The sequence below is a fragment of the Phacochoerus africanus genome, chromosome 11, assembly GCF_016906955.1.
Source record: "Phacochoerus africanus isolate WHEZ1 chromosome 11, ROS_Pafr_v1, whole genome shotgun sequence".
In the NCBI taxonomy this organism is placed as follows: Eukaryota; Metazoa; Chordata; class Mammalia; order Artiodactyla; family Suidae; genus Phacochoerus; species Phacochoerus africanus.
In genome coordinates, this window is record NC_062554.1 from 135,929,080 (window position 1) to 135,950,743 (window position 21,664).

Below are 21,664 nucleotides of genomic sequence, written 5' to 3' on the forward strand. Positions count from 1 at the left end.
CCCGGCCCTCAGTGGAGGATGTGATTGCAACTACTCTCAGGGGAGAGGCCAGGCTCCGTCTCTCCACCAGGTCCAGGACCAGCCAGGAGGCTTCAACACATGGAAGGGAGGGCGTGTCGCCACGTGCAGGGTAGATCAGGGTCAACGCAGACGGCCCGGCAGCCACACAAGCCACCTCCACCACCAGGACAAACCAGCAGGAAAGGAAGGTCGTGCTGGATCACGCGGACTCTGATTGCCATGAGATTCACTTGAGCGCCGCATGGTCTAGAGAAACACTCATTCCCCTCCGTGACTCCATTCACTGATTTCAAGAACTGGCATCTGCTGGCAGTGACCACGGCTGAGCAAAGACGGTAAGTTTCCCTCTTCCTTGGATTTTGTCCTGCCTCCCTGCTGCCACGAAGGACCTGGACATCACAGATGTTTCTTTCTGGTCTTTGAAGACTATTTGTGGCCTGCGCCTTGGAGCAAACCCAACACAGGAAAGGAGTTCCTGGGACCAAAAAGTTACACCTGCCAAGCAAGGACCAAGGACCTGGGCTGCAGGTGGCAGAGGAAAGCCCAGATTCAGCTGTGTGACCTTCATCTGGACCGTGAAGGGACAGCGGGGGCGGGGAGAGGGGACACGGCTATACTCGCCAAACATCACTCAAGTCGGCAAAAGACTGTCTGCATCTTTGTCCGGTCTTCCTGCGTGATTTCATCTGCTTCTTCCCAACCTTCTGATTTGGAGTCCCAATTCTTCTAGGACATCAGGCCAACCGGGTGCAAGAAACCATGCAAATAACCTATCATTCTGGAAGGTTCTCATTTTCCGTGAATCCTAAACATGAGTCCAAGAGCCCTGGAAGTGAACAAGGAAAATGCAAGGCACAGCCCAAAAGCCTGTCGCTCCCGGCACCGCGCTGGCAAACAGGCCATTGTTTAAAGGGAAATTAGAGACGGGGGAGTCTGATCATCCATCCTGTTCAACACGAACCTCTCGGACTCCGTGGATTTACCTCCATAAATGCTCCCTGACGGTACCCCACAGTCTTCTTCCCTCAACAAACACTCCCTGAGCACCAGCTGCCTCTGACGTGGTTCCCGGCCGCGGAACTACAGATGCTCATGAGAGAGACAAGAGTCCCATCGCCTGAATGTAATGAGGTCTAGCAGCCAGCTCTGCAGGGGGATGCTCCCATGCGAAGCGTAAAGCTGCCAGAAGGAGATGGAACTGCCACCACCTCTGGGGCACTAATGCCCTGCAGGAAGAAGCCAGGACCTCCTCTGCTGTAGGAGCTGGGGGTGAGGACATCCTGAAGAGACGCTGGGCTCCTGGCAGAAAAGGGGTAACCTCAGGCCGCCCGAGGGGAACCCCAGCGGAGCCCCATGCAAGAGGGCTTAGGGACACGGGGTAGCAGCGGCGGTACCGAGGACAGGGCGTGTCCTCAGATGAAGCTGCCTTGGAGGAGCTGATGAAGGGTCCAGAGCAGCAACATGCCCAGAGGCTGGACGCTGTCCCAGGACAGCCGTGCTCACGACTTGGCAGGAGAGAAGGATTTTACGCGCCCACTGTTTACGTAAGTCAGGACAGCCAGGCAGAGGGCACTGCTCTACCAAGAGCCCCGTTTCTCAGGCATTGGGATGGGGAAAGTCCTTCCCAGAGGACGTACCGGGCGATTCCAGGAAAGGGCGCCTCTTCCAGAAGCACGAGGCCCGGGAGAGGCCGCTGTCTTTCCAGGATGTGCACGGACAGTGGGCTGAACGGAAAAGACGGGGCGTCTGGGATGCGGCCGGCGGGGCCGGGAGGGCTGAGGCCTGTTCCTTTGGCATCTGCTGAGCAGGACCCCAGGACTTCGGTCTGTGAACAAAGGTTCCTGGGACTCAGCTGGCTTCTCGCTGAATCCAGATCACTGGAGTCGGGCCAGGGAATAAACAGAGTCGGGGGCTTACGAGTCATCTCACGATGACGGCTTGTCAACCCAGAGAAAGAACAGCACACTCTAAGGGGCACCCTCCGAATCACCCCCCAGGCGAAGGAAGACTCAGGAGCGTCTCTCGGAATTCGGGTCTTGATGCGGACCCGAATTCTGGTGGGACCAGCACAGAGGGAGGTTGCACACTCGGGACTCATGAGAGAGGGGCTTGATTTTGCCACTCTCTCTGCACATGGCACTGCATGTGCTCATGAAGATGGCACAGCCGCTGCCATTTCTTGAGCAGCTACGAAGCACCAGATCTTACGCCAGGCACACCTTGCAGCTCGAGTGCTTCCTAATCTTCCTACCCAACCAGCCACGTAGGCATTTTTAAGGTTTCAGATGAAGAAGCCGAGGCAGAGGGTCACTCAGCCACCACGATGGAGCGGGGAGTTCGTCCAGCTCCAGGGTGGACACGCTGCTTCCTTGGGACGTTGTGACTTTAATTTTCTTCAGTGTTTTTGCTCACTAAGCTTGGAGTTTTCATTTCATTTTCTTTTCTTCTTCTTTTTTTTTTGGCCACACCTGAGGCATGCAGAGGTTCCTGGGCCAGGGATCGAACCTGTGCCCCAGCAGTGACTGAAGCCACTGCCGTGACAGCCCTGGATCCTTAACCCCTGTGCCCCCGGTACACATAACTCTTTGTCATTAACCTTGAATTTCTACAGGCTGAACCTGGATGTTCTCTCATCTTTGCCTCCCTGCCTAATTTCACAGCCTGCACACAACAGGCGGTCAGTCCACGTTAGCTGAGTATATGGAAAGCGGAGTCATCAGCCTCCTTAAATCATCTGTAGAATTTTCCAGAAGGTCAGACAGCCAGGCAGGGCCCCAAACTCTCTGGAAGCTGCTGAGTTCCCAGTCTGTTAGTTTCCTGGAAAAAGGCCCACCAAGCAGATCACACCCAGGCCACCAGGTAAATACACACCAGACATCTAAACCCAACACGGCTGGCGGACTGTTCCAGGCTCAGGGGTCTCCTGCAGGAAGCATCCCCCAGCAGGTGAGACCTGAGCCTCGGGAGCCCACCTGGCCCCTGAGGTCACAGGAATGGAAGAAGGATCTGATCGTCTCTACCCAGGATGCTCAGCCAATGGGGAACTTCCAGCCTCGGTGTACTAGCCCTTCTGTGGTAGGGCTGGCCCCGTCACTTCTCCACGCAGCCAGGGACACCGCCCTGCATGGCACACCGCCCCACACACGCGTCGCATCACCGCTGTCTCCTGCGCTCCGGCGGGACGTCGCGCAGTCAAAGTCGGATCCTTCTGGGTACCAGCAGCTTCAGGTGATGTGGGATCACTCTCTTTAACCTCTGACGCTGCCCGCAGATCCCGGGACGGGAGGGGCGGGCTTCAGTGGCATGCTGGGGGCTGCCCTGGGGAGGGGTCCATTTCCAGCTGGAACTGCACGCCTTCCAAGCCTGTACTCACTGCTCGCGGCTGCAAGCTCACCCTTGGCAGAGCCTGACTCAGAATTCCACTGACAAGTATTCACCGTCAGCTGTGTCCAGTGTACTGCAGCTGGTCAGAGGGTGACCCATAAAGGGGGGGGGGACAGGACAGGCACGGCTGAATGTGGCATCTCATGCCATCCCCACCCACAGCCATGACTCATTATGTCCATTCCGCAGGTTAGAAAGGCAGGGCTCAGAGAGGTTAAAACACACAGCCAGTGTCACACAGCTGTTAGCAAAGACTAGATTCTCCCCTGGTTTGCCTAAAAAGCCAATACTCTCTTAATTCTCTCCAAAGATTAAAACAAAACCAAATCAATCAATAAATAAAAGCCCTGACCTCAAGGAACACAGAACTAAACTGCAAGGAGAGATGTGTATCTGCTGTACCAAAAACAAGCAAAGTGATGAGTTTAGGGGACAAGTAAAAGCCACAGGAGGAGCCCCCGAGGAAGCTCTGATTCAAAGGGTGCAGGAAGGAGAGGCGGGCACCCGGGAAGGCCCTCGAGTTGGGCATCCGAGTGGGGACCCCAGGAAGGAGCAGGCTGTAAACACGGAGAAGAGGTGACCGCGTCACAGCGGGCACTGCCCAGGGACGGAGGACAACAGTAAATAGCTGGTTCCAGAAAAGCAAGCATCCTGCGCAGTCTGCCCAGTGGCAGCAGAAGCCAGAAGGGCGAGCGAGGCCTCGCCGCCCGGGTCCCTGAGTCTCACAGCTGCAGCTGCCAACTCATCCTGCAACCACAGAAGGACTCAAAAGTGCCAGAGGGGAAACTCCGGCCACCACCCAGGGCAGAGCCAGGCGGGCGATCAGTGAGAAAACTCAGAGAAACTGGCACCCCTGAGAGCCGCCCCACAGCTTCAAGGGTAGCGCCGGCCACCTTGCGACAATGCAGAAATGCAGCTGGCCTTGCGCCTGCACCTGGGGGCCCTACGCTGAGACCCCAAACAGGGAGCATTCGTCATGCAAACGTGCCTTTAGCCATGTGACACACAAGCGGCTGGAGCCCCCTGGGATTAATTTTCAAAATCTATCGAAAATGTACCCTCTGAGATGGAGGGATCAACAACCTGCGCCCCCATCTCCTCCAGTCCCTCCCCCCCAAAAAAAGGCCGGGACTCATAAAAGTCTCCCTTGGTCTCAAGGAGGCCCGGGGCTGAGCGGTGGGGTTGCCCACCCCTCGGGCATGTCCTCAGGGAGCAGCAGGGGGCAGCGGCAGCCTCCAGGCTCCCAGCTCCAGACCTGCGCCCAAGCGTCTAATCCCAAGGAGATGCCTGCTCCTCCCGGGTTCTCCCAAAGGGTCTGCTAGTTATGTACCCGCAGGGCCTGCTCACAGGGAAGGAGCTGAGCTCCCGAGGGCCCTCCTGGAGGGGAGATTAGGTCACAGGGGGTGTTTAATATGAGCTCCTATTAGCCACGTTCACACAAGTGACACCGTAACCTAGCAGAGTCACTTCCTAGAGCTGCAGCACATCGTGTCCCCAAGGTCAGAAGGCTACTGTGCCTCACTGAAAATCCTGCGATCTCCCTTTGGGGACAGAGTTTAAAACTGTATCAGGAAAATAGCACATTCCAAAAAAATATTTACCTGGAATGGCTGGTTAATTGCAATTTAAAAAAATAAAATAATTTAGGTGAAGTGTAACATCGAGGAAGAAAGACATTAGACTTCGGGAGACAGGGTATCCTGGTGTCCTGCCTAAGGGCAAAATCTAAAGATATTCACTCACCACAGATCTTAATAATGAAGGAACCAGGAGTTCCCTGGTAGCCTAGCAGGTAAGGAGTCTGCATTGTCATTGCTGTGGCTTGGGTTCAATCCTTGGCCGGGAACTTCCACTTGCCGTGGGCATGGACCAAAAAAAAAGAAGGAATGGTATCAGCATTGTGACCTGCCACTTCTAAAAGGGGTTTATACTCCCCTGGATGAAAAGGTCCATGTGTTGTGTGTGTGTGTGTGTGTGTGTGTGTGCATACGATGAGCGTAACATCACGGATACTCTCAGGTATCACACAGTAAACAGTCAACTGGGTGAGGGGCCGCCCAGGAGCCAGGAGGCAAGCTTGGTCCAAAAACCCCAGAGGAAGCCGCGTGGGCCTCTCGGTTGACTTCCATGCCCTCTCATGTACCATCCCTCCGCCAGATGCTCCTGACACCTCGCCAAGGGGACCAGAGCGCCCACACCCTCCCACGTGGGAGGTACAGGCAGGAACTCAGGACCCTTGTGGAGCCTACAAGTGTGTCAGCGACATGGCGTTTCGCCCCGCGTTACCCAAGTATCTCTAAGACGCAGAGGTGGACAGCAGAACCTCCCAGATACTCAGACGTGGCCTCTGCCTCCAGGAAAGGCATCAGCTCAGAAGAAAGGGGAAGAACCCGATTCCCAAGGCAGCAGGTGGTTTTTGCGTGCAGATATGTACAGATGGGGGCTGGCTGTTTCCCTCCCTTATCCCAAAATGTGAAGCGGGGGGCTGGTGGCCTCGCCGTTGACGATCCAGCGTTGTCACTGCTGTGGCTCAGGTGGCTGCTGTGATACAGGTTCAGTCCCTGGCCTGGGGAACTTCCGTATGCCACAGGTGTGGGCCAGAAAAAAACCCCACAAAAAACAAAAATGTGAAGGTGCAGCGACTTGGCTTTGATTCCAATTTCGACCCCGCGTGACCTCTCCGGGACTTCTGGGCAAGTCCTGAGCCACTCTGCCTGGGCTCCCCACCTGTGGCTTTGATGACTAAATGAAAAACCAGGACCTGCAGGAGGATTTTCAGCATAGGACCCCGAGGTACCCTGTCCGCATCGTCAGCACGCATTTTCACAGTCATCACGCACGGGGGGTGTCTACGGACAAAGAGTCTAAACCACGAGGTGGCGACGCACAGGCCCCACAGTCACAGCGCAGGAGAGGAGAGGCCGCCAGCCCCAAACCCGCCACCCCGCCTCTGGCGACAGCAGAGCAGCTCCCCGAAGGGGAGGGGCCAAGACAAAACCCCCTCGGGGGGCTTCCCACCACCTCTGGGGAACGACACTCTTTTCCAATTTTGGTCTTTTCTACTTGGCACAGACGGTTCAAGAAGATACTGGGTTTTCCAAAACTACCTCATTTCACATCTGTTTTCTTCCACTTGCACTGTTTCTCGAAGAAAACTAAAAAAGCACCCCACCAAACGTAGTTCTGCACATTCAAACTGATACCAATAATCAAAACCTTTGGCCTAAAGAAAACCAAGAGGGAGCTGCCATCGTGGCTCAGTGGTAACAAATCTGACCAGCATCCATGAGGACGTGGCTACGATGCCCGGCCCTGCTCAGTGGGCAAAGGACCCGGCGTGGCTGTGAGCTGTGGTGTAGGTCGCAGACACGGCTCAGATCCTGAATTTCTGTGGCTGTGGTGTAGACCGGCAGCTACAGCTCCGATTCAACCTCTAGCCTGGGAACCTCCGTATGCCGCGGGTGTGGCCCTCGAAAGAAAAAGAAAAAGAGAAAAGCAAAGAAAAGGAAGGGAAAGAAGGAAAGCAAGAGAAGCAGCCAAAGCAGCAAAGAGCCGTGGCCGTGCAGGGGGGACGAGACCACTGGAGGCCCAGCACCTGGAAGACACGCCTCGGTTCAGGGAGTCAAGTGCTGAATTTCAGAGTCTCCTCAGAGTCACAGACAGACCGAGTTTCCAAGATTCCCAGCCCCAGGGGTCATGGGCAATCTTGTGAACACATCTCAGGAGGCTTTGTGCAGTGCACACACAGCCCTGGCCCCAAGGAGAACACAGCCCACGGACAGTGACTTTCCAGCGCGGATTTCAAACCTCCCCGCTCCTTGGGGCATCTCTGCTCTGCAGACGCTGCTGGGAGACAGAGCTGGACCAGCTTCCGCGCTAAGCAAGAACGATCAGACACAAGTGAAACTGAGAAAAGGCCTCACTTCCAAAACCCACATTTCTCTGAAAGCACGCATCGCAGAAATACTGTCAAGAAAAAGCTAAATATAAAATTCCCATACTGTTAAAGCAATTCTAAGTATACACCCAGAGGAGCTGAAAGCAGAGGCTCGAACAGGTATTTGCACACCCACGTTCATGGCAGCGTTATTCACAACTGCCACAAGGAGGAGGCAAAGCAAAGGCAGGCTGACAGACAAGCGGTACACAAAGTATCACTCAGCTACAGAGACGGCGACATCCTGACGCATAAGGAACCCTGCCATGCTAAGCCGGCCACCAAGGGACGATGCTGGATGAGGTCACTCACACGAGGTGCCCAGCAAAGGCAAAGTCACCAGGACAGAGTAGAACAGAGGCTATAAGCAGTGTCGGGGGATGACTTCTTAGCAGGTACAGAGCGTTTGGGGTGATGATTTTTAAACATTTTTTCTTTCTTTTTTTTTTCTTTTTATGGCCACATCTGCAGCACAAGGAAGTCTCCAGGCTAGGGATGGAATCAGAGCTGCAGCTGTAGCCTATGCCAGTCATGGCAACCCTGGACCCAAGCTGAAGCTTCGATCTACTCTGCGGCTTGCGGCAACGCTGAATCCTTAACCCACCAAGTGAGGCCAGGGATCGAACTCATATCCTTACAGAGACAATGTCAGATTCTTAATCCGCTGAGCCGCAGTGGGAACTCCTGATAATTTTTTAAAAATTAGATAGTGGGGACATTTGCACAACACTGGGAAGGTAAAGAATGCCACTGAAATGTACACTTAAAAATGGTTTAAAATGGTAAATTTTATATTAGGTATACTTCACTCCAATAAAAAGTATTTTTTAAATACTGTCGAGAGAAATTCCATTAAAAAACCACCTGCAGCAAGGAAGATGCATGCCTCCTGCAGCATGCCGCTCGGGAATGTCCGAAGCATCTTTGCACCTGTCACACAAAAATAAGCTGCTTACACTAGGAATGAGCCATCAGAAACAAGAGTAGTCAATCCTCTTTGCCAAAGAGAAGGAACAGGTCAAGGAAAGTCACAGCAAACCCTTTACTCTAAACATCAAGTCCCTTGCAAAGGACCAGCCAACCCTAAATTAAACACATCACGGACACCTAAGACCTCGGGTCGGAGCACCTGTTAGAGGAAGACACAGCTCTCTGACTTTGCCAAGTGCTGTCATGTGTCCCAAGGCATCTCGTCAAGAAGAAGCCGTGTGGTGAGCTGGCTGGGAGACGGGCAAAGGGAACACCGAGGGAGGCAGGAGGGCCCAGCACAGTGAGCTGCAGAGTCCCACAGGCTGTGCAGACGCAGCCCTGGAAGGGGCAGAGCCACCCCACCCAGCACTGCTGGACAGAGGGCTGCAAACCCCGGCCTGCTTCCAGGGACACGCAGGGCTGCGAGGGCGCGGAAGGAGCACCGAGCAAGGGGCCCCTGGATGCACTTGAAAGGGCCACCTGCCTTGCTGCTCCGCACCACAGACCTCAGAGCAAAGCTCCCTCCAGCCCCAGCGCAGGCCGCTCCCACGGCTGCCACGTGAAAGGAGCATCCAACGTCAGAAACAAACACGGCTCACTGTCCATTCCCGCACAGTCCCGCCGGGCTTCGGGCCAGCTTTTCTATTGGAGAGTTTCTCTTAGGCATAGGATTTTTTAAAGTAAGCTGAGGATACTCACACACTGCAAATATTTTCCCCCGGCTGAGGCTGCCTCTCAGGGTTTCAGACGCTGTCAGGTTTGCACGCAGTCTGCTTACAATGTCCTCACACATCATTTTTCCCTTATGGTGGTGCTAAATCTTAGTTTCATGGTTCCTTCTCAGAGTTCCCGCTGGGGCACAGCCAGTTAAGCCTCTTACTGCAGCAGCTCAGGTTGCTGCAGAGGCACGGGTCCAATCCCCAGTCTGGTGCAATGAGTTACAAGGATGTGATTCAATCCCTGGCCCAGGAACTTGCATATGCCAGAAGTGTGGCCATTAAAAAAAAAAAAGGAGTTCCCGTCGTGGCGCAGTGGTTAACCAATCCGACTAGGAACCATGAGGTTGCGGGTTCGGTCCCTGCCCTTGCTCAGTGGGTTAATGATCCGGCGTTGCCATGAGCTGTGGTGTAGGCCGCAGATGCGGCTCGGATCCCGCGTTGCTGTGGCTCTGGCGTGGGCCGGTGGCTACAGCTCCGATTCGACCCCTAGCCTGGGAACCTCCACATGCCACGGGAGCGGCCCAAAGAAACAGCAGAAAGACCAAAAAAAAAAAAGTTCCTTTTCAGCCTGTGGGTATAAAGAGTCTCACTACCCATTAATTCTTATGAATGGAAAAAAAGCAAAAACATTTGTCTTCCACACTTAGTGATTAACTGAACTGAAACTGATGACTGTGGATGGGGTACAGAAGGGAAGATCCAGTGGCCCCCACCCCCCGACGCCCCAGCCTCAGAGCCCCGCCACGACTTCTCCGTGTCGCACTGAGTTTCTGTAACTGTGTGGGGCTCTGCAGGGGACATCCATCTGTCCTTGAATCAACTGTGATGCCCTCAGGAGGCCTCGCTGCCGGCCAGTGTAAATCCCCCTCCCTCCCTCCCTCTGCCCAGCTCATCTTCAACTCTATCTGGCTGTTCCTGAGTCTTCACTTGTCCGGAAGTCACACCAAATGCTCTGAAACTTGGTCGCAAGTGCATTAAAGATAAACGTGGGAAGACGTGACCTCTTCACTATCCACGTCTTCTGACTTACCGTCCAGGGACAACCCTCCACGTATTCAGGTCTTTTTTATGTATTTTACTAATGTCTTAGAACTTAGGTAATCTGGTTGAATTTACTCCTAGATCCTTCTAATTTTTTGTTATTATTATAGTGGGATTTCTTGCTGTCTCTCTGGACACACCCGTGGCATGAGGAAGCTCTGGCACGGGGGGATCAAAGCCACAATGGCAACTTGAGCCAGGGTAGTGACAGTGCCCGATCTTTAACCTGCTGAGCCACCAGGGAACTCCTAGACGTGGGATTTCCGTTTGCATGACACTTCCTGTTGTTTTCGGTTGCACGGATACTATTAAACTTTATCTGTTGATGTCACTTACCTACCAGTTTGAAAAACCCATTTATTTTAAATGGCTTTTCTATTGGGATAATAACACCATTTGCAAAGAGGCACCACTTTCATTTTTTCCTTTTGGTGTTGGCATGTCTGCTGTTGTGTTTGTTTTACAACCCTGGCGAAGACCTCTAGTGACAGCAGGCCTTCCTGTGTGTCCTCTGACTTTCAGGGACATGATGCTAAGAGCTCCCATCGTGGAGGCTGAGGGCCAAACGTCTTTGACAAACAGACTTGGAACAGGTTAGAGAGGTTACCGAGGTTTCTTCTCAGTACAGACAGTTCCTGACTTAATGACAGTTCCACTTAGGATTCTTTGACCACAGCGAGAAAGTGATTCGCATTCCGTAGAAACCACACTTGGAATTCTGGATGGCAACCTCTTCCGATGTGGTCCATCCTCTGTCGTGACGCTGGGCCGTGAGCGGGCCGTGGCTCTCAGGCAGGCCCACGTTCGCAGGGGAAACACCCAGCAACCCAAAGCCGTTCTGGACCCAACCACGCTGCTTGTCACTTCGGTGTGGCGTTCAACAAGGAACTGAGATAGTCCACACTTCATCATAAAACAGGTGTGTGTTAGATTGTGCCCCCCGGAGGCTCGTGTAACTCTTCTCAAAACCTTTCAGGTGGTCTGGGCTAAGCTACAAGGTTCAGTGAGTCAGGTGCATTAAAAAGCACTTTTGGTTGAATGTTGTCAACTTACAATCGGTGTCTAGGGATGTGGCTGCAGGAAGAGCCGTCCTGCCTCAGGAAGGGTTGGGTTGTTCTGGTTCGTTTTGTGGTGCAAGAGTGGAGAACTGTTTAACTGCTCTCGCTGTCTCTGGCGAGATGATGCTTGTTCTCCCTTTCATCTTTTCATGCGTTAAATGTGTTCAGAGTCCAATGTCCTGAAGAATCTTTGTGTTACTATCACAAACCCAGCCTGGTCAGAGCCTTTGTTTGTTTTGTGTTTTATTTAAGATAAACTGCTAACTTGATTTATTCATGCTTTACACAGATAAACTGCTAACTTGATTTATTCATGCTTTACACAGACTTCTTGGATGTCAGTTAATACGTGAAATATTTGCCTATATTTGGATTTCCTGACTGTCTTTCGCGAAGCTACGAAATATTATAGAATAAGCGGAAGAGCATTTGTCCCTCACCAACCATTTGCATAAAAGAGAAATTAGGTGTCTTTTGAAGGTTCCCTGATGCTCATCTGCAAAACTCCCTGAGCCTTTTTAGGAGCCAGTATCGCTCACTGACCCCATTACTTTCAGACTCTTCTTCCTTTATTAAAAGCTGGTCTTTCTCCGGGTCAATATATTTTGTTTTCCTCTTTCAACTCTCCTTTATTTCTTCGGAATTCTCTGCCCAAACTTTTTTTTTTTTCTTTTACAGCTGCACCTGCCGGCCTACCCGCAGCCACAGCAACGCCAGATCTGAGCCACATCTGTGACCTATAACACAGTTCACGGCAACACCGGATCCTTAACCCTCTGAGTGAGGCCAGAGATGGAACCCACATCCTCACAGACACTGTGCCGGGTTCCTAACCTGCTGAGCCACAACGGGAGCTCCTCTACCAAAGACTTTCGAGTGCTGTCTGAACTCACAGGGTTGTATTTGCCATCACGTTACGCAATGTTTAACTCACAAGGAACAGAAGACATAGTCTTGGCTTTCTCAGGTAGATTCTAGGCTATTACTTCTTTCAGATGGGACCCCCCCCCCTTTTTTTTTAGATAATTCCTTTCTGAAGATGCAATTTTCGGTTCACATCTAAACCTAAAGGAAGGGGAGGGAAGCGTGGTGATTTCTCACAGACCCCTCATCCCCCGTGTGCGAAGCTGCCCCACCATCACTCTCTAAAAAGGTACATTTTTTTTTAACCAAGACGAAGCAAGAGTGACACATGAGGAGCCTCAGCTTTTACACACAAAACACAAATATTGACACAGTTATGATCAATATTTTAGCTGCGCCGAAGATGCTAAATACATAACCAAGCACATTTTTTTCCTAACGCAGTCTCAGGCCATTACCCACTCCTCTCACCCTGACTAGGTAACCACGCGTATCACTTAACCATGCATTGAACACACAGCCCCAATGTCCGAGTCCCCAAGGTTTCAGCTCGCCTTGTGCAAGTGGCCCCGTGGAGGCGAACGGGCGCCAGCAGCCCCGCTGTCTGCTTACGGTTCGCAGGCCCCCACCCCCCTCACCACCTGCTTATCTTGGTCGGAAATACGACTTCTCGGAATTCTTTCAGGGAGGACGGCCAGTAGCACCCGGTCCCAGTCTTGGTCAGCTCCCAGACTTTATGTTCGCTAAAGTGCATCCTCTCTCTCCCTCTCGCATTCGGCAATGAAGAAAATCAGGTTATTCTAACTCCCACCAGCTCTAAACCCTACCACATCTGATACACTCTCAAAGAATTCAAACCACCAGCCCCAGGTCCTTTCCCCGTTCCACCTCCTGATCACGCCAGCTCCGTGCAGGTCCCATCCGGCATCTAAGCTTACGTACTGGACCTAAGTTACAACCCTGGTACATCCATCTAATACCCTCCCTGCTTCCCCAGGGCGAGCCCAGCCGAAATTAGCGAGAAGGAATAGAAGGAATCACAGCAAGAGAGACGCCAAGGCATATACACACTCAACCAGTTTAAGTGCAAACACAAAAACGCCAAAATCAAGGCAACCCCACTGTGGAGGAGCCCTCGAGACGCCTCTGAGTTGAATCCCAGGATGATTCACTTGAAATCGATTCTGAAGTTTTGTCCACGGAGGCTGTTCATTGAAAGAAAATACACGCAGACAGCGTCCCCAAGTAGCTCCCTTTACAGCATTTGCTTTCCTTAAAGGGGAGAGGAAGAGCTACGGTCAGCATCTCCTCACATGAGTGCCAAGAAGAGTTTCTTGGAACACGAAGCCCCGGCGTCACTGCAAAGCAGGAGCGAGTCAGGGCGTCTGTGTCGGGACGCTCTGCGATTCGGCCCTTACCTTGGTGAGGGGCGAGCCGGTCGGGCTGCGCTGGGAAGCCAGGTCCTGCCAGATCTCGAGGATGGTGAGGGGATGTCTGCTCCACCTGGTCCTGAAGAGACAGGTGCACAGAGGCTCTGGTCAAAAGGAGCACTTCCCATCTGTCACATCCACCCCCCCTCCCAAGCCGGTCTTTTCTTCCCCAATTTCTTCAAATTTATTGACTTTGTAGGTTTGGATGACAGTTGCTGGAAATACACTGTATAAGGAGAGTTAATCATGAAAAGGTACAGCCTGCTTGGCAAGAGAGTTAGAAAAAAGTTACTCCTATTTTTTGGCCTAAATTGCTTTCCCTGAATAGCAATTCTTCCAACAGAATTATTGTCAACCACAAGACTTAGGCAATGAATACAAATAATTAGCATATTCCATGGAGCATATGCATTTTTCTGTAAAGATTACTGACTTGAGCCCTGAGAGGTCTGTCACCTGTTACGGAAATGCCCTTTTATAACTGTACCCTCCACAAGGCATTGGGAACTCAGTAGCATTTTTTTTTTTCCTTTTTAGGGCCACACCTGCTACATATGGCTAGGGGTTGAATCAGAGCTGTAGCTGCCAGCCTACACCACAGCTACAGCAACGTGGGATCCGAGCAACATCTATGACCTACGCAATGCCAGATCCTTAACCCACTGAGCGAAGCCAGGGATCAAACCTGCATCTTCATGAACACTGTGTCAGGTTCTTAACCCACTGAGCCACAACGGCAACTCTTCAGTGGCATTTCTTTAGACATCAGGGTGACAGCAAAACTTTTCAGCCAAAGTGAAAACAGCAATATTACAACCAGGCCCACAACTCAAAAAAAAAAAAAAACCAACCATTTTCATGGGACTAAAATCAAGCCAATGAAAGAGACATTAAAATTTGGAAAAAGAAAATAAGCCTTTAAAATAATTACAGGGTTACAGTAAAATATTAGCAGTGATTAACTGGGGTGGAGAAATTTCTCTAACAGATTTAAAAAACTTGAAGTTTTTATAATTTTTATCATTTTATAATGTAAAATTTTTCTATTCTATTCTGTTCTGTTCTATTCTAGTCTATTCTTTTTGCTCTTTAGGGCCGCACCCACAGAATATGGAGGTTCCCAGGCTAGGGGTTGAATCGGAGCTATAGCTTCCGGTCTACACCACAGCCACAGCAACGCCAGATCCCCAACCCACTGAGCAAGGCCAGAGATTGAACTCGAATCCTCATGGATACCGTTTGGATTCATTTCTGCTGCACCACAATGGGAACTCCAAATTTTAGAATTTTAAAATGTAAAAATACAGATTATAATTCTATGTGTATTTTTATAACACACATGTATTACCTCTGTATTAAGAAAGGTTTTAGAACTGTGTCAAAAGTTTAATTTCTGGGAGTTCCAACGGTGACACAGCAGGTTAAGGATCCGGCACTGTCTCTGCGGCAGCTCAGGTGGCTTTTCAGGTGCAGGTTCAACCCCTGGCCTGGCACAGTAGGTTAAGGATCTGCTGTTGCCACTGCTGTGGTGTAATTCTGCAGCTGCGGCCCGGATCCCGGCCCAGGAACTTCCATCTGCCACGGGTGCAGCAAAAAAGTGAAATTAAAAAGGATAAGTTTTGCATGGGAAATCTACTGCGATTGATAAAAACTGACACACATACAGTGGTTGCTGTCAGCAACCTCACCCCCGGGTACCTACTAAGGTAAGTGCCCACTAAAGGTACGTCCACTCTTGATCGCCAAGTGCTAATGGGCATCCCTGGGTGGGAACGCAGGTAGCCGGGCTCCAGGGCCCCCAGGCTGCCCCCCAAGCTGCCCAAAGAGGGTCCAGAATAGCACATTCACGCCGACAAGGCCCTTTACCGCCTGAACCCCTCCCAGCAAGAGGCTTCTCCCGCCCAAGTGTGGGAGGGGTGGGTAGACGGGAGGGGGCGGGGGCAGAGGGAGAGGCCCTGCCCATAGAGAGAGTCCAGGAGGACCGGCGCCCCCACATCCCCCTTCCTCTAGGAAATCGGGGAAAACCGAACAGTCTCAGTCCTCTCAGGCACAAGGAAGCGCTTTCTCTCGGATTCGCTAATTACAGCTGCGATGCTGGCGAGTTGGGAACATCGAAACGCTAAAGGGGAGGACGAAGACGCAAACTGACGGGAACCTCTCCTCTCTCACCGGGATGTCATCCAATCAGTGTTTGGTCTGTTTAATTTCAGAGGAAAAAACCCACACACCCAGAGCGTGTATGTGTACATACTGTGTGAATGATTTATGGAGGGTGTCTGTGTCACACTTGAATCACGCGAGGGTTACGGAGGATGCGGATAAGAAACGGAACCATAAACGTGGCAGGTCCCGCTGTATCTTTTTGATATTTTCCATGGCAACAAATAACCCCATCAGCCCTGTCCTGACTCGGGCGTACTCCATCAGGCAGACGTGTGACACGGCTTCTTCCATTTACACCCTACTGGCCACACAGAGCAGATGCAAAATGAAAATCAGCCAAAGTTCCGTGAGAGTGGGGTAAGGCCACAGGCTCCTGGACCTGTGATGCACCCTTTATGATGCACAGCCGGACACCCCTGAAATCGTATGGTGAAAAATATGAAATCATGTGATTTTGTGTTTTGGGTTTCTTTCCCCAATGAACATCACAAGACATTATTCTTTTCTTTTTTTTTTTTTTGTCTTTTTGCCTTTTCTAGGGCCACTCCCGCGGCATATGGAGATTCCCAGGCTAGGGGTCCAATCGGAGCTGTAGCCACCGGCCTACACCAGAGCCACAGCTATGCAGGATCTGAGCCGTGTCTGTGACCTACACCACAGCTCACGGCAACGCCGGATCCTTAACCCAGTGAGCAAGGCCAGGGATCGAACCCGCAACCTCATGGTTCCTAGTCGGATTCGTTAACCACTGAGCCATGATGGGAACTCCAACATTATTATTTTCAAACCGTGGCAAATATTGTTTCACGTTGTAAACTACCCTCGGAAACGCCTGCAGTCAGCTGCAGATGTCAGAGAGCGTAAATACATCGGCAAACGCCTCTGGACCTAACACCTGGTCCACACTCCTGATTATTCACTTAGGACCCCGGACCTGGAAGGGCTAGGTCCAAAGTCATATGCTTTTTTTTTGTTCTTTTCTTTCCTTTTTTGAGTCAAAAGGACAAGTTCACACTTTTGACCCTTCCACCCGAAATAGAGAAATGCTAACAGCCCAAGCAGCCAGCACTGCGCCAGGTGACCGTTGTAGAATTTTTTCCTGCTAATCCCAGAGGCAGGCGGGGGCCTAATCCTGAGGTTTCCGCGAGCAAATCTTTAACACCAAAGCGAACCACTTCTCCACGTGCCTCTCAGCCCTTTGTCTCTCTCCCTGTGACTCTCCTTGGACAAGCCAGCTGGACTAGAGCAAGAGCTTTATACCCCAGGCCTCTGTGAAGGAGCCCCAGACCCAGCTAAGGGTTTGGGGCCCCGGGCTGGACTTGCTGAGTCAGTTGGCTCATCTGTAAAATGGGCTGCAGACCCCGCAGGCCGGCTGGGAGGGCGCGTGGACAAGGAAGCACAGAACCAGGGCTCGAAGTCAGGGGAGCCCCGGCCTGAGGTCCTTGGTCCCCCAGAGATGTCAGTCTGTTTCTTAGTTCCTCCAGGATGAGTTCTTTGTTTGCTAAGAAACCAAGTGTTTGCTGCAAACGCTTTTCCTACCTTGTGTGAGATGTAATTATGTTTTTGTTTATCAGCATTTAACTCAACGCAATCAAGTTTATTGAACATTTCGTTTCTACACCACACTTGAGGCATATGGAAGTTTCCAGGCAGGGGGTCAAACTGGAGCTGCAGATGCCAGCCTAGGCCACAGCCACAGCCACACCAGATCCGAGCTGCATCTGCGACCTACGCCACAGCTGGTGGCACTGACTCGAGGTACTCCTTTCCTCTGACAGCCACCTGGGCAGGAAGAGGAGAGGCCGCAAACTGCCCGGCCCACGCGGGCCCCCTGAGCACCCCGGTGCCTGGCCTGGACGGCCACTGTTATCTTGTGTTCCCACCTCCGCACACAGGGGCCCGTGGGCCTCGTCGGTGCCAAGACCTGCCCAGTCCTGGGCCAGCTCACCAGGTCCCCGCTGTCACTGCCGACCCCCACGCTCCATGTCAGCATACGAGTCCCCTCTCGCTGCTTTGCCGTGAATTCCTCAGCAGTGTCCTCTAAGCCAGTGTGTCCAAGTTGACGTAAATTATTGAAGTGTCTCGTCTGGAAGGTTTCCTTACACTGAACTGCGAGGTTCCTGCCCATTCCTAACACGAATGTTGGGGGTGGCCCATCTGACTGAAGTCAGACCCCATGGGCATTGAGACAGTGTAGACCAAGAAACTGTGCCACCCCACCTATTTCAAGGGCGGGGCCGGGGGGGGGCGGACAGCCGCCCCAAGACTGCGCTCCAGGCGTGTCTGGGATGGCACGAGGCCCTGCGGAGAAACAAGCACCTGGTGTTCCCTGCGCCCAGGCCGGCCTCGGGCCCGGTCACCCACTGACCTGCTGCCCCCTCTCTGTGACAAGCACTCCAGACGCCACCAAGACCTCTATTCAGAAGACAAGTCACCTAAAAACCTAATTTAAGCCAACCTTGTCTAAACAGTGTGGCCAGATTTAGCAACTAAAAATACAGGCTGTTCAGTGACATCTGCATTTCAAATAAACAACTAACAAAATGTTTTTGGTGTATGTCCCAAATATTGCACGGAACTTATCCTTTAAAAAATGTTGTGGTTTATCTGAATTTAACCAGGCACTCTACACTTTATGTGGCAATTCTATACCTGAAGTCCTATTTTAAATCTGACAGGTTCACATGACAGATTAGAGTGGCAGGAACAAAAACCGCATATGCGTTCGTATGTATGTAAAGCTCCCAGATTAAAAGAACACGAGTCGACACAGAGAAGCTTCAGACAAGAGCTCTGCCATCTCGCAAAGCCAAGAAAACTGCTCCCGCGGGGAACATGACGGTGCTTGTAAAGTGAAGCCCCAGCGCAAAGGCAGCCAGGAGGAGTCAACCACCTGCCAGGCAGAGGACGGACCGGGCCCTCCCCTCCGCCACCGCACGAAGGTCAGGAGCAGAGGAGACACAGAAGAACGCCACCTGGGACAAGGGCAACGGGCTTCTGCAAGGCTGAGCTGTTGGGCTCCAGGGCTAGTTCGGGCTGTCGTGGGGTCGGGGGTGGGGTTCCGGTCCCAGGCCGGTGGTCTCCCTCTTGGGTCAGGAGGGCAGGGTGGCCAGGCTGTGGCCCGGGGCCCGCAGGACACAGCCTCCGCCTCTGCAGGAGGCCGGGGCGGGGAGAGGAGGCAAGGCTGCGCCTCTGACGGTGGCCACTAGCTGGTGACGCTTCTCCAAACCAGAGCCCGGACGCAGGGGGCGCTGCCTCCCACACAGATGGGCACCGGGGCTCCTTCACTGATGCTGCAAGACTCACTTCCTACTTCATGCTGGACCACAGACCCACGTGGCTTTCAAAACACTTTCCAAAGTCAAAGGCAAGCCGGGCCCAAACGCCTTCCTCCCGCCTTATGCAGGGCGAGCCCGGGCTAAGCGAGAGGGTCAAGCAGCACAGAGTCCTCCCTCGGAGCTGGCGGGGTGGGTGAGACCACAGCACAGACCAGACACGGACTGCTCCCCCAGCTGGGCCGAGCTGCTCTTCTAGAAAGTTCCGTCGTGAGCCCCACTTCTGGGGCTGCAGGAATGCCCCCAGCCCTGCTCCTTCAGGCCTCATGCTGGCCCTGGGCTGGTCCCCAACGTGGCTGGCTCCTCTGGAACCTCCAGCCCCCCCTGAACCCATCTTTGGTGCCCAGCGCTGAGGCCTCTGCCCGTGGAGACCCTATGCGGACAGCCCAGGGCACTGCCCGTCAGGACAGCTGGCGTCAGTGTGGTCAGTCCCCAGAGCGACAGGCCAACCTCACCTGGAGAAACGGGTGAGAAATGCAGACTCCCAGGCCCGAGGGCCCTGCTCTGTCCCAACTGTGGGGGTGGAGGGCAGTCTGAGCTTCTCATCGTAGGTGACACGCTCACCAGAATATTCCCGGGCCACCTTCCCGGCCGGGGCTCCCCGGCGGCCACCTCCCCTCCTGCTCTGCCCTGGAGTCCTCACCACCTGGGATTTCGCCGCCTCCATGCACACCGCCTGCTCATCTTGCAGGTCCAGCCCGAAAGGCACCCCCTTCGGGAGCTTCTGTGACACCCCCCAACCCCACCTCAATTCTAAGTGGGGAGTGAGAAGAGCCACCCCTCCCCTCCCAGAGCCCCAGTCCACTGACCCCACGACCCCAGCCCGGCCCCAACCCAAGCCCTGATCTGGCACAAGGACACCTCCGCGTCTCAGAGCGGTGGGGGGGACGGAGACCCCGGGAGGGAGGAAAGCCACAGAACGCTAAACCGGGACACACAGCCCGCTGCTGGAGACCAGCAGGACGAGCTGAGCTGTGTGCCAGTGAAAAGCAGCAATGCAGCCTGAGGGCATAAAAGAAAAGAAGCAGCTGTCTGCCAGCCCTCAGCGGACAGTCTTGTCTAACCGATCCTCGCCCAGGCTGCTGTGAAGCAGTACAAGGGGCCCAAGAGCCCAGGGAGTGTTCACTGGGCAGGCGAGGGGTTTCGGGACCATCCATGTCTCAGAGCAGAGCTGGGGAACTGGATAAGACCGGAGTGTAACAGTCAGCACAGCACCTGCCGGGTGATAAACGGCAACATGCAGCGAAGGCCAGACTCCGGGATCATGTACTGCTGGTGAGTCCCGTGACTTCCGACAACTTCCTGCGTCTGTGTGCTTCCTTGGGACAGAATGGTGACCTCACAGGTGGGCTGGGCTGATTAAATTAAAAGGATGTGTGACACACGGTCTGCCCTGTGTTCAGTGATGGTCGTAAGCCAAGGGGACAAGACGTCTGTAACCAAGACCTCTCCCCAGCGGGTGTCCCAGGGTGGTGTCCTCACACCTCCTGTGCAGAGTCTCTCAGGGATCTGAATAAAGGCTCAGAGACGCCCTTAGTGCCTCTGCTAAGGTGAACAAAGATTAATGCCATAGAAAACGGAAGGCAGGGAACTGAAGTGTCTTTGATCGGGGAGCACATGCCATCAGAATCCACAGGCATTCAGTGAAATACTGCAGGACCCCAAACTGACCAGCCAACCAGCCAGCAATGCACAAGAACGACGTGGGGGAATGGGCAGTCCCAGGACACAGGCCTGAGGCTGAGGCTAAGACAGAGCCAGAGTGGCTCCCAGCCCCCTGCAACCCTTCCCACAGCAGCCCCACGACTGGGCTGGGAAAAGACACAGCAATGCAGGGTCCCCCGCTCCTGGTGCTGGCAGCTCTCGGGCCTTCCCTCAGGCCTTTCCCACCCGTTGCCCCCTCCTGCCCCCTGGAGAAATTGCTGACCCGCTAATGGAGATACAGAGGCTGATGCTTCTGAAGGTCAACCTGTGAAACCCAAGTGCCATGGTTCCATCATGCCACACAAGAGGCACTTAAAACTCCTGATTTCACCTCAAAATAGAAATCTACTAGATGATGAGACTGCTGTCCTAGTGAAGAATAAGTGACAATATTATCTGCTGGTTTGTGTTATCTGCAATATTATAATGGGAACATACTACCCTAAATTCCACTGGAAAGAACCCAAAGCCCATATCTGTCAGTTGCATGTGTATCTTATTGTAGAATTTGCAAACCTATCAGTCAGGTAGCTGTGATCAAGATTTCACATTACCCTCCTCTGAGCCACAGAAAATTGCTAATTTTTATTAAAAACAGACGTGAAGATTCCAGTTCTAGAGGGTGATGTGGGAATAATCCTGAAGTCACCTGTTTCCACAGACAGCCTGCTTTTTAAAAAGCCTAAGGTTGGCCGAGTGATGCCCACACTCAGAAAACCATATCGAGGCAGAGAGGAGAGGCTGGGACAAGCCCTGGCATAAATCCCAGCCCAGCACAGTGACCCAGAGCTGGAGACAACTCAAAACCTGGTGCTTCTCCCTAAAGACTAAAGGGTTTAACCCCACAACAGGACCTCAGCGTTTAAGTCCTTCATCTGAGAGGAAAGCTTGCAAAACATCTAATTCTGAAAACCAAAGGGGCTCGTGTCCCAAGACCCGCAAGACTGCAGTGATCTGGAGGGACCCACAAGCATGGACTCACAGTGCTCAGGGGTGGGCACTATGTTGGCAATTTCCCTCTGACACATGCCAGAACACC

At 52.9% G+C, this 21,664-nt stretch overlaps 1 protein-coding gene across 3 annotated transcripts in view; it reads right to left on the bottom strand.

The window, feature by feature from the left end:
• The window catches only part of GRB10 (growth factor receptor bound protein 10), a 158,336-nt gene that overhangs the window by 69,208 nt on the left and 67,464 nt on the right, over window positions 1-21,664 (bottom strand). For all 3 annotated transcript variants that reach the window (XM_047753012.1, XM_047753011.1, XM_047753010.1), the window contains one exon: window positions 13,412-13,502. In XM_047753012.1, coding sequence (XP_047608968.1) covers window positions 13,412-13,502 — 91 coding nt within the window. The remainder of the gene's footprint in view (window positions 1-13,411; window positions 13,503-21,664) is intronic.